Raw genomic sequence first — 13816 nt, 5'->3', positions numbered from 1 at the left:
TTTCAAGGAAATTGAAAATAATGACAGGGATGAAGATGAAGATGCTTTTGAGGAAATGGAAAACAATATCAATGATGAAGATGAAAATGAAAATTAAAGATAGAACGAAGTACCAAAGAGGATTTGAAAATTAAATAATTTCTATCATGAGTATTTATTCATTTTCTAAATTATTTTAATTTGGTGTGTTGCTGAGTGGTTTAGTCGCATACCTGCTTGGTTCTTCCTAACATTAAGATAATCTATTGTTTGTGGGATTGAATCATTGTTTGAAACGAGTTTTATTGATTAACTTATGCAATGATGGTAATGTTAAGTTCTATGGACATTGATAGGCTTGCAATGGCTAAAAGTTTCGTAACGTTACATTGGGCTTAGACAGCAAGCAAGAAAACCCAATAAGTTAGTACATTGGTCAATACAAAAACATGAATAATTATTTGAAAATTTTGACCTTAAAATAAAATTATTGTAAAAGACACTAAAAGTGTATTACAGGTTTTACACTAGTTTTGATTCTTTCTAGATTTGATGGAGGCACTGGCATTGATTAGAGTCGCCTGCTATTGCTTGCATCCAAATGTTCTAGTGCCTGTGGAACCTCTGGTATTGATTGAAGCTTCTTGCAATAGCGTAACCATAGCCATCTCAGCTGAGAAAGTTTCTTTGTAGGAAGATTCTCAAATACGTTTCCACTTAGATTTAATTTTTCCAATAAAGATAAACAAAAGAGATCTTCAGTGATTTCTTTTATATTGCAGAAACCTAAGGATAAAATTCTAAATTCCTTCCAACATGCGATAGTGGATAATAATTTGCTCTTGGAAATTCTGACGCCAAAGAGAAAGAGTATGGAGGGATTTCAAGTTATAAATGCTACTGGATATACTCTTAAGTCGTTCGCACTTCCACAATTGTAATGAATTTAACTCAGTTGGACACGCAATTGATGAGGGAACTTCATCTATTGCATTACCTGTTAAATATAATTCTTTTATATTCCCTGAAATCTGCGGAAACATTGAGAGATTACTACAATAGGAGAGATTAAGAGTAATAAGAGTTGCTTTTAAATATAATTCTTTTACCTATTAAATATAATTGGAGTACCTAAGGTGAGATTTTCTTCACCTAGTAACTGGGAAAGAAGTTGCTTGCGTAGATGAACTAATCCACATCTTTTTTATTCTTCCCTAACATTTGCAATGAAGGAGCAATCTTCAATTGGCTAGAAATTTGGTTAAACACAACTCCAACAATTTTTGTTTTACCTATACCACCCATACCAAATCCCTACAATTTTAAAATCTAATTTTTCAATACTTAAAAGGGATTCAATACGATCAATGTGGGAACCTATTCCATCAAAGCCTTCACAATCACTTGGGGGTGATATGTCATTTAATTTCTTCGATATTTCTTTGACAATTTCGGCTACAAGTTTGGACTCAAGCCTAGCATTTACAAAGAGAAATACTGAGTTATACCAATGACCATATAGAAGCAAAATAATTAATATAAAATACTGCAAACGAGACTTATAATTGTATATAAGCTATCGAGATAAATAATATCATTGTTAATACCTCTCTTTATAAAAAAATAAAGAATACCATTAGACTACCAGGCCACTAATAGGTCTTCCTTTTATGATCATTGTCTGTAACTTAAAACAGAACTAAGTACATAAAATTTTATACATAGAAAAGGGTCCAACTTAATTACCTAATTTCCATTGAATCCCATCCAGATAGATTGGACACTTTAGTCAAAGCAGCTCTCCACCTCCGGATTTTTTCTGGCATTTTTTTGAAATTTTTTTCATGCTTGGCTAAAGCATCTTTAAAGCTTCCAGTTTGTTTCCTCACATCTGATGGATTGAGATGAAAAAAGACCGGCATGACCACTTGGCCATTCTTTTCCTTGCATTCAAGAATCTTCACAAGTTCATCCAAACACCATTTGGAAGAAGCATATCCTTCTGAGAAAATGATTACTGAAATCTTTGATTCTTCAATTGCTTTCAAAAGTGCAGGTGAAATTTCATCTGCTCTCTTAAGTCCATCATCATCAATGAAGGTTTGTAAAAAGTTCATTTCTGTAACTAAAATACATCCAATATACGTTGTCAAAACACATCCAATTTATTCCATCAGTGAAGATTAAACTTAATTAAAAAAAAAAAAGTAGAGAATTAAAAATTATATTAATTTAAGAAATAAAAGAAACTTACACAGATAGAACTGGAATAAACTTGTAAGTGAAGTTGTGAGTGAGTTATTCTTTCAAGAAAGGAGATGAATTCTGCTGTAATCCGAACAATTCACATAATTTCTGCAAAATTCCTCTCTTCACAAGCTTTACAAAGAAAGCTGCGCATCATTTGAGGATTATAGAGAAAATAAGGAGAGAAGAGTTCTGATTGATTTCATCTCTGGTGGTGAGGTGAGATTGATTTGTTCTCTCTGGTCTCTGCATTTCGTTGAAAAATTGAATTGATTTATATGAAATAGGTTAAAAAATTTAAAATCTGGGATATTTTATTTACATGTAGATGGAAATAGAATTTGGACATGTAGAAGAAACATTATGGGTCAAAAAATTGTAGCAATTTTACCCAATCAACAGGGGGAAACAATAACTGACAACAGGGGATATTTTTGTGAAATATGCCCAACTTTTGGATCTATTATAATTTCGAATACTTTAGGAGAGGTACATGTTTTTAAATTTTATTCTATTGCCTGACACTGACAGGGTGACTAGCTTGTCTTAATGCAACATCCTGTCTTGTAAACCCACCCACCCAAGACGAGCCCACCAAAACCGTGATCAAGCCAGGCCACTGATGATCCACCAACACAGCAACACTACATCATACGGACAACACTCATTTAGCCCAACACCGATGTCAACGCAGATCACTGACACGTAAAGCCCATCTAGAAAGGCTCAAGCCCAATAATTCCTACATCAAAGAAAGTCAATTCATCCCCAACCCAACACAAAATGATAGTCCACCTCATGCTTTTAAAGATATAATACTGAATTCACGAGATTACATAACAAATTATAAATTGGAATTCATATCTCAAATTTTTGTACAATTTTTTGCGCTAATTGGGAGATCTTCCCAATTAGCACAAAAAGTTGCACAAAAATTTGAGATATGAATCCCAATTTATAATTTGTTATATAATATGGAGAATTCAGTATTTATTGGATTTGCTAAGTAAATCCAATTCAAACCCAATCCAATCCAATAATGCTTTTCAATTTATAAATTTTAGTCTATTTTATTAATTGTTATTATGTGACAATAAACTTTACTTTTAATATTTGATAGATTTATTTTAATGGGATTATTTATTTGTTACTTTATCTTTGTAATGGACAAACCAACTTATGTCTCTCTATAATAGAATTATTTGTTTAAAATTTTGAATATAATCATTCCACTATGTTTAAATAATATAATAGTTCTTTAACGACTAATTTAGAAATAAGAAAACTATTTTATTACTAATTTACTAATAGTTCTATTTTATTAATTGTTTTTATGTGACTAAATTAATTAACGACAAAAAGTTTAATAGGATGTATATTAGATTAGATTTAGATGAAATCAATTTAGTTTTTATTCAATTTGGATTGGACTTGATTTTAATTTTTTCGAACTAATAAACACCCCTACTTAAAAAGAGTTTAAGTGAGGCTTAAATAATATCATTCTTTGTCTAAATATAGAGTGAAGCTATTGACACCCCTGACCCCACTAATGGATTAAAGAAGCCTCATTTCTTAAGATATCCTATTTAAAAAGTTTCAATTTTTTTTTATTTCCATAAATATCCTTCATTCTATTCTTAAAGTAACATTTTTCTTCACTTCTGCTATATTCTCCCCACCACCGTTACGCCTAAAATAAAATCAAAAGTTTAGAAAGAAATAAAGTTAAAAAAATTTCTTTGCAAATAATCCCAAGAATATAATACTGTTAAACAACAAATCATGCCTAGTTGTTTGTAGTCCTCACTTTCGATTCAAAATAAAAAATTGTCTAAATTTGTTCAGACTCCAAATGAAAACAATAATTTAGATACAAAACTGAACAGAGATTAGGAGATCGAAGAGCAATGTCAATTCTTTTCCAGCAAACATACTCAGGACTCAGTTTCTTCTTAAATTCATCAGGATATTCTTTCTTAATAGAAATGAAAGGTGAAGAACAAAAAAAATAAACCTATGAGATGATCTTCAAATTCATGAGCACCTACAGCAAACACACTTTAGATTTCTTCTAATGTCTTTCTCTACAACTTTGTGCAATCATGCATACTGAACCCTACTTTTATCTAAAGTTTAATTTATGATATCCCAAAATTATTGTTCTTTCACAAGTCTACATTTTGTTGTCTCGCCAACTTTCAATTTCAATGACAAAATTGGTTACTATTTTCATTTCAGTTGCTGGCCTACAACAGTTGTTTTGTTGAAACTTTCTTCAGCTGGCTTCTAGAGCTTCTGCTTTCTGTATATTTAATTACTAGGTTCAATTTCGAAGTCAAAGTGCAGGCCAGCATAAAGGGCATTAGACTTACAATTCATCAAAGACATGAAATTTGAAGAGTTTTACATTGAATGTGCACAATGATTATAATAGACCTACTTGTATCAACAAAAACATACTTGAGTACAAAACAAACTAGTTTCTATCATTTCACGTTCATGATGAATCAATAAATTCTTAGGAATATCTATCAAATTAATTTATTATTCCGATAATTATGCAGTCTTACCTGACAATAAGCATCCATGAATGCATGAAGATAAAGAATCCTGAAATCATAGAGAAGCAAAATCCTCCAATCTGGCTCATCATCCGATTTCGTTTTAGCAGTGAAAAAACATGTCAGCATCTATGTATTAGATTTACAGTGCATCACAGATATTACTTGGGAAGCGTTTTAATGGTAAGGACAAACTTATGAATCCTAATAGAACTTCTATTGAACCATGTACTCAAATTTCCATATAAGACTTCTTGCATAAGATAGATTTAAATTACAATAAAGTCTACCAACAGCCCCTATTGAGTTGTGGTAAATTCATGGAAACCAGAGCCACAACCTAGTGACCCTTCCAAAAACATAAAACTAATTCACACATTTACTTATACCTAATTCATAAGCTCCAAAGATATGACTGAAGTGAACTTCTCCTTTAACTCCAATTTGAACTCCAAATCTAGCAGTAGCAGATCATCTACCTCATCTTCAAAGGCATACCCTTTAGCCAAAAGGAAAACATCAACAATCATTCATAAAATTAGTATTCACTATTTTGTTTAGTAACCTAATTATAAAAAGTCTCTAGTTCTATTATTATCAAGGAAAAGAAAATAAGCAAAGTCTTAAAAGTTAACAAGAATTAATTTAGTAATATGAAATTCAATTGCATTATTGGAACCTAAATTTCAGTAAATCATAAAATTTCTTAAATAGTAATTATTTCTGACAAATTCAGTAAATCAATGGCGGATGCAGCATATTGCCTCCATCGGTAGTATGCATTCATGGCGTTACCTCAAACCTTGTTGGTGAAAATGTAATTGTCCCATATTTATAAAAATTAAATTCCTAAAAGCAAAATAAGGCTTTCAAAAAATTTCTCCTTTAACTTTGACAGTAATAAGACATAATAAAGGGTCTAGCTTTGTCCATCTACGTCAATCTATGTTAACTTAATATTCATTCACTGTTATCAACAATCAACACAATATGGGACGAACATAAGTTCTCAAGTCAGTGTAGTTACATTAAGCTTAGTCTTGAATTGAAAAACTAAGCTTAAGAGAAGAGCTGTAGCTTTTACGAATGAAAACCCACGACTTTGATCTTTCTATCTTAAAGCCTTTGTAACATTAACATATGCGTGTTATTAAAATGTAGGGTTGAGGCAAAACACACAATTTTGATAGTAAAAACTAAGAGTAACTGAGTAATGTTATATGTACAAACAAATCTTACAATGATTTGTGTACAAACTGATGTAGCACAAAATGAATGGAATTATGACTATGATAAGTTTGACTTTTTGTATTAACTCTTCCATTCATTTTGTATCAACATAAATTTTTGTAAAATTTGTTTGTACATCTAGTATTATTGAAAAACTAACAACAACTAACGAAAATAGTTTGGTACTGTTAGTAATAATAGAAATTAACTAACTTCGGTAAGGTTTTCTGTTTAAGACGAACTTTACCTAACTTAACCGACTTTTGAGTAACCCAACACACTCTTCTTTACTTGAAAATCACATTACAGCAGCTTCTCCTCTTCTGGTCTCAGCTTGAGATTCTGCAATAACTTAACTGATAGGTTTTTTTTCTGAATCTTCTGAGTCTATAGCAACAATGCCCACATGTTATACAATAATTAAATATTGTAAGAAAAAATAAAGGTAATAAAGCAGTTAAATTATGAAGCACGATATTTTTAAGCCTTTGTAATATATGCCTATCCTTGAGTGCCAATTAATGACAGTCAATGTTGCTGATTGATGGTCAACGCTAGTCAATGGTGGCACGACCGTTGGTTCTATGAGGACTAGAATGTCCTAATCCACAGTAACCCACTGAATAACCAGATTCTGAAGTTGATTGTAGCTGCAGAAGACCATGAAGGATTATATCGTCTTCTCTAGTTGAATTCAGCATACTACTATAAATCAGCTACTTTTAGTCCTATGGGACTAGATGTGGTGCTAATTTGCCACCATTGATTGGCATTGATCATCAGTTGACTGCTAGTCAATGGTGGTGCCAGAAACCATTGACATTTCAATTTTTTTTTTTTAAATTTATAATTAATTTATGAGTTATTTATTGAATGAATTAAATGTTTATTTAAATTAATTTTGTAATTTGAGGTATCATATATGGGTATATTTTTCATTTTATAATGTAAAATCAGCTTTACAAATAATCAGATTTTTAAAAGCTAACCCATCCTAGCTTTTGGAATGTTTTTATAAATTTGATTATTTTATAATCAATTTCAAACTTAATGGATTTTAAAAGAAGCTTTACTAACATTGGATTCTTGTGACGCCACCTATTTTTTTTTTTTTTTAATTTCTTTAAAGATTAGTGTAGATAATTATGTCTTTTAATCATTTTGTAAAAATAGTATTTTCTGTGTTTTTTCAATCTTTTATTAGTAAGAACCAAAAATTAAACCATAGTTGGTCTATGAACTACATTTAAGTTCAGGCCGCTTCCCATGATATATGCATGACGTTTAGAGTTTATACTAAAGAGTGAAGGTTTCAATTATTCAGATTAATAATGATTTTACGTAATATTTGCTACTATTTAATGAAAAAATAATCAAAACATTGACGATGATACAAATATGATTAGTTCTATTAGCCAATTTTTTTTTTTCGGAGAAAAAATTTAGTAATATAACAATCAGTAATTGTTTGGCTAATCACTAGAGAAAAAAATAGAATAAAAAGAAATTGGCTACTTATTATAGAATTATACGTAATTAGACATCATTTTCATATTAATTGAAAATTTTAAATTAATTTAAATTAGACCGTAATTAGACATCATTTTCTTCTAATCTATTAATTGAATTACTCAATTCTAAATTATATATGAAAACATTATTAAAAAAATGAAAGAATTTTTTATTAACCCATATTAGACCCTAATTGGATACCATTTTCTTCTCCATGTATTAATTGAATTACTCAAATCTAAATTATTTGTGAAAACATTATACAAAACACGAAATATAATCATCTAAGTTGTTTTAAAGTAACATAAAGATGATTAAGATTTAAAACGTATCACATTACCACTCAACAATCTCTAATGTCGAATTTACGATTGATATGTAATGCATATTCACATTTAACGTAAAATAGATCCAATTTAATGGAACCCATAGTGAACTTGTGTTATAATTGGGAATTGATTTTTGAATGCTGTACCTTATATAGTTTATGTATTGATCATTTAGTTGTATACCTTATAATTGAGATAATTGTTTATTTTGAATTTTTGATAGCATTAATAAACAAATAACTATATTATATGCAATGTTATTTAAATATTAAAATTTTTATTGTATCCTCTCTGCATCAATTTTTAGGTTCATCACTGTTATTGGTATTTTGAAATTGTAAAATCTTAACCTAATTAACTGTATAATATTACAAAAAATGATTATTAATACATAGGAATTTCACTTGTCTCCCACGACATTTATCCTAAAATTAACCAACAATAATTAACAATATAAAATACATAACTTGAAAATTATATGCTTCATTTTTTTTATTTCTTGTGCTATGCGTTTTAAAATTTAAATACATGTTACCCAATTCCTTTAAAAATAAAAAAAATAAAAAATTGTAAAAGCAGAACTTGATGGTTTATGAAAGACAAAGAATTGATTTTTGCGAAGGGGCTTTTCTCTACCCCCTAAGAGATAAAGAAGTATCATTCGGCCCCAATGTCTTAACGAGAATTGGGTTTTGGGGGGGTTTTCTCATGCTTCCTCAAAACTTGGGCGTGAATGAATTTTCTTATCTCTCAAGGGGTAACGAAAAAAAACCCATATGATAAAATGTCCAAATGTAAAGCTCTTAAAAGGTTTACACCAATGGTATAATAATAACAATAATATAAAAAAGACAAATTTACGAAGTGTTTCGACGGATATGTATGCATCAAGAAGAACGAAAAGTTACATTTTATGTCCAATGTGGCGAGCTTTGTCATTAGCCTATGTTTTCACAAGAAGTTTAGGAATGATTAAGGTTGTGTTTTTGTTTATTATTTAGAGGAGTATTCTAGAAAAAGTTGAGTTAAGTTGTTATTACGTGGTAGGATTTAAAAATTAACAAAAACACTCTCCAATGTTTATTAATTTAGTTAAACACCCTTTACAATAAAACATTAAAAATTAACACAAAACATTCACACTCACCCATTAAATGTTGATAGTCAGCCATCACCGTCGGAAGGTGGCCGGAAGTCACCGTAATAGCACACGACCAGTTAGATCTGACCGATCATGCACTGATCTGGCCTTTTCTAGCCAAATTCGTCATGGATGTTTGGCTACCAAAAAAAGGCTAGATTGACACACTACTAGCCGGATCCAACCAGTAGTGCACTATTACACCAAATTCCGACCATCTTCTGACGGTGGTGACTGAAATCTGGCAAATGTGAGTGAGTAAGAGTGTTTTTGTTAATTTATAAACTTTTTCTGTTGAGGGTGTTTAATTGAATTAACAAACACAGAGAGTTTAAAAATAGTTGAATATAATATAATTGAATTTTGAAAATAAAGAAACAAACATATATTTTGGGTAAGATAGAAATAGAATATGGCAAAAATAATAAAACAAACCAGCCCAAATAACTTGAAAATTGCAATATAAACATAATACTAATAGTAATAGAAACAATCATTGATCCACAACTCTTTAAGAGATGTGAGATTTTGATATTTCAGGTTTTGAAATCTAAAAATTATTTCCAGTTAAAGAGACAGGCAGCTTCATTCCCCTCTAATCCTAAATTAGCGTCAAATTTTAACAATTTTCTATCAAGAGGGTCTTATAGATGGAGTGTCTTATAGATGAAGGAAATTGACCTCTTACAATGAATATTAGACAAGGACAACCATCGATTTTTGAAATTTTGTACTTCAACACCTCATGTAAGGATGTTCGGCATTACATTTGCTACTTTCAACTTTGCTGAGGATGGAGAGAGAACCATCTGAAAAAGAAATAAGATTTGGAAGCTCTGCCATTGATAGCTCCTTAAAGGAGGACAAGCTATGGAAATCCTGATGTGGCCTCATAAGGCAATTCTGTAAGAGAAGAAGAGCAACAATCCACCGAACACAACCGACCGGATTATAAGAATACTTTGATAGCAAATCTTAACCTTTGAAATGCTTCAACAGAATTTTACAACATTCCCATAACTCTGCAGCAGCCAAAATGTCGACATTTGAAATTTTCGATAACCACTCATAAAGTTTCCGAAAGCAATAGTAGAAACCTTCAATATATTGCAACTGTAGGAGGCCAACAATAAATCACAACAACATTTGGTGAGATAAACCCAACAAATCTTCAATAACAACACAACAATTATATATTCTGATTACTCTTACCAAAAATAACTTCTAAAGTCCAACTCTGCAAAATAACTCCAGGAATTCATCATTCAAATCGTGATCTATTTCAGATTAGAAGAACAGCTACCTGTCCAACAAACACAAAAAACCAACGTAAATATTTAATAAAAAGGAGTGCTAAAATAACATGATAAATTAGCACTGAGAAAATTGCAATATTGGTGGAGTTTGAAGAAATACTACAGTAAAACTAACAGAGGCAATTGATTCTACAGTTGAGATTCACTACTACAAACAACTCTTCATTACTGATTTTTTGGCCTCTAGATGATAGACTATCAGCTTTATCCTCTAGAGTCTAGATGATAGACTATCAGCTTTATCTTTCATCTTAAACATGTAACCACTCATACTCAATGAATCATGCCTAGTTGTTTTCGATTTAGAAACAAAAATTCTCTCTAAATTTGTGTAGATTTCAAATGAGAACCGACATTAATATACATGATTGAACATAGATTCTGAGACCAAAGCAAGCAACCAACTTACAAGTAGACCTAGCAAACGGGCGGGTTGGGCGGGTATGGTTCGGGTGGCAACGGGTCGCGGGTGGAATGGGTCGCAGGTAAAAAGTTCTGACAGGTCGACATATACATGATCCGTACCTGCCCTTGCAGGTATGGGTCACCCGCGAGTCACCCATGAACAATGCACCAACCTTTTATATATTTCACTGTTTTTCCATATTTTTGTTATTTTTTACTATTTTTTATTCAAAATTTCAAATTGCATACTAAATTATATTGATTTAAAAACTTGATATAAAATTCATTTATTAAACTTATTAGTTATTAACTTATTATATTAAATAAATGGATGATTAAATTAAATTTGATTAGATTTCACCAAACATTATTAATTCAATATTAATATTTTTCATATTTATATCAAACTCCACCATATAGATAATAGAATTAATAAACACTAAACATACATAGTAATTACTAATTAGTAAACACTAAACATATAAAATTGTTTAACATTCAACATACATAACATAGTAAACACTAAACAATTAAACATATATAATTGTTTAACCAAACACACTAAACAAACAAAGCCGCCCTTGATTATGCAATCTCCTTCCCCGGCACTTGACTTAATGGCACAAGCAGCTGAACATCATCAATTTCATCTTCTACAATTAACAAAATATAAGTTAACTATCGTAATATATTAACAAACAAAAATATTAAAACATGTGAAATATAAGTTAAAATGTTACCTTTAACTTCATATCCAGAAATCCATGTCCTGGTGCATATCAAAGACTCTGCATTCTCCAGTAAAAGTGAACTTCGATATTTATTGAGCACTTTGCTACCAACACTGAAACTGGATTCCGAAGCAACAGTCGTTATTGGTATACTCATCACATCACGGGCCATCATCGAAAGTATCGGGTATCGATCACTATTTTTCTTCCAATGGTCCAGGATATCTAAATTGCAAAATTTGATGCGATCAAACCTTGCCTCTTCCAAATAAGTATCCAATTCGGACTTCTTAGTAGCACTAAAGTCACTCTTGTAGTAGTCAAATTCCTGCATCATTTAAATGTTTAAATTTAATAAAGCAAAATTACAAAATAAAGAAAATCTTATTAATCACAAGAATATAAAAATATTTAGGGAGTATTGACTTACACAAATATGATCTCCAATGATATTAGGATTATTAGCCTGTAGGTAAGGATCGTTGGGAACCTCATTGCCACTTAGACCCTCAAAGCAGCAAAAAGCCTATACAACTCCTGCTTGACCAACTCCAACTTTCTTGTTGCAACTACTGGGCCATCAACTTTTTTGTAACAAAACTCAACAAACTCAAACTTGAAACGTGGGTTCAGAATTGCTGTAATTGCTAACACAACAGTATAAGAATCCCAATATTTGTCAAATTTGCCTTTCATTTGACTTGCCATGGTACTAAGAACTTCATCCTCATTTTCCATTTCTTCGTATAAATGCACTTGAACTTTCCACACATTTCTGAGATACAAGTTTGTTGTGGGGTATTGGGAACCCAAAAAAAGAGTAGTGATCTCATAAAATGGTTGCAAGAACTTGCAAATCCTCACCCCCCTTATCCCATTCTTCATCTGAAGGACAACTTTTATAATTGGGATCTATCAGTGCCAAATGAACAAATACACGACGGTATATTAACGCACTTTCAAGCATTAAATAAGTGGAATTCCATCTCGTGGGAACATCCATTCGCAATCCTTTTGAGCTTATCACACCAATTTTTTTAACAAGTTCTCCAAACTTGATTCTTTTAACCTCACTTCCTTTAATATATTTCACACTTTCACAAATTTTATGCAAAGCCACGCTACTCACCTTTAACCCTTCTTGGACTATGAGATTCAAGATATGTGCACAACATCGCACATGAAAAAAAGAATTATCACATAATAAAACATTTTGTACACAAAGTTGACTCCTTAAAATATCTTCCATTTTATCATTGTTACTTGCATTGTCTAATCTAAGAGAGAAGACTTTCTTTTCAATCCCCCAATCTTTTAAGAAATCATACACTATGTCTGACAAAAGAGCCCCCGGGTGTAAAGGAGGAATATGACAAAAATTCAGAATTCTACTTTGTAACTCCCAGTTCTCATCAACATAGTGAGCCGTTAAAGAAATATACCCATCAGTAGTACATGAACTCCAAATATCAGAAGTCAAGCATATTCTACCCGAAACCCTCTCTAAAGCAAGCTTAATCTTTTCCTTCTCTATGTAATATATCTTTAAGCAATCCGCCTTAGCGGTGTTCCTAGTTTAATGCTTAACTTCATGATTCAGATACATGTGTACATCCCTAATTCCTTCATGCTCTACTATTGAATATGAGTAATTATGTTTTATGATTCCTATTGCCATCTTTTCACGATAAATTTCTTTAGAAATCTTCAAACGTCTCAATTTAGTATCACAATCCATCATCGTTTGATCTACACTACTAGTAATGGTATGTTTAGGTCAACCTTCCATATGGCGCCTCAAATTCTTAGTCTCATGACTGGAAGTACCATGTGCATAAGACTTACCACAAATCATACACTTTGCCCTCACCTCCCCATTATCTTCTATATATGTTGTAAATTGACCCCAAACATTTGAAACTTTACGTCTTTTTGGACAAACCGTACTACCAGTAGAAGGAAGTTGACCTACGGCTACATTACGACCCATTCCTAAATCTGTAGACTCCTCCATACCAAGCCAATCTAAAGGACACAACAAAGTATTTACATTTAAATTAATTAACTAATCATAATTCATAACAATCTTCCAAAAAAAAAATAAAAACACTCCCATATACTTTACAAGCAAACCAGCCCTACTAAATGATTGGATTTTTCCAACTCAACAATCAACACCCCTCAACTTCAATAACCAATCATAATTCATAACAACTTATCCAAAAAAAAATTATAATGTGCTATATGCTGTGAATCATCAATTCATCATTATTTGAGTCAAAAGAAAATAAACACACCTCCAATAACACTATCACTAGCAATTCTTACCTTGGTTAATTTAAGCATGGTTCACTGGTTTAAC

The 13816-nt window shown here is 31.2% G+C and overlaps 1 protein-coding gene across 1 annotated transcript; it reads right to left on the bottom strand.

Annotated features, from left to right (window-relative positions):
- Positions 1–550: 550 nt before the first annotated feature.
- LOC116133469 (disease resistance-like protein DSC1) lies at positions 551–2408 on the bottom strand. Its single transcript, XM_031419173.1, has 4 exons — positions 2234–2408; positions 1726–2104; positions 1287–1454; positions 551–695 (listed from the first exon to the last, which is right to left on the bottom strand). Exons 2-4 carry the CDS (start codon positions 2094–2096, stop codon positions 551–553), a joined length of 684 nt encoding a protein of 227 aa, XP_031275033.1. The 5' UTR covers positions 2097–2104; positions 2234–2408.
- Positions 2409–13816: the final 11408 nt, after the last annotated feature.

Source organism: Pistacia vera, unplaced genomic scaffold, assembly GCF_008641045.1.
Source record: "Pistacia vera cultivar Batoury unplaced genomic scaffold, PisVer_v2 Contig27, whole genome shotgun sequence".
NCBI lineage: Eukaryota > Viridiplantae > Streptophyta > Magnoliopsida > Sapindales > Anacardiaceae > Pistacia > Pistacia vera.
Note: the sequence above shows the minus strand (reverse complement) of the source record. Positions and strands in the feature narration are given on the sequence as shown.

Coding starts and splice junctions, on each gene's coding strand:
- LOC116133469 (XM_031419173.1), bottom strand. CDS start 2,096: ATGAACTTTTTACAAACCTTCATTGATGATGATGGACTTAAGAGAGCA. Junction 1,455..1,725: donor TGGGATTCAATGGAAATTAG/GTAATTAAGTTG, acceptor TGTAAATGCTAG/GCTTGAGTCCAAACTTGTAG. Junction 696..1,286: donor TTTAAAATTGTAGGGATTTG/GTATGGGTGGTA, acceptor ATTAAATCTAAG/TGGAAACGTATTTGAGAATC.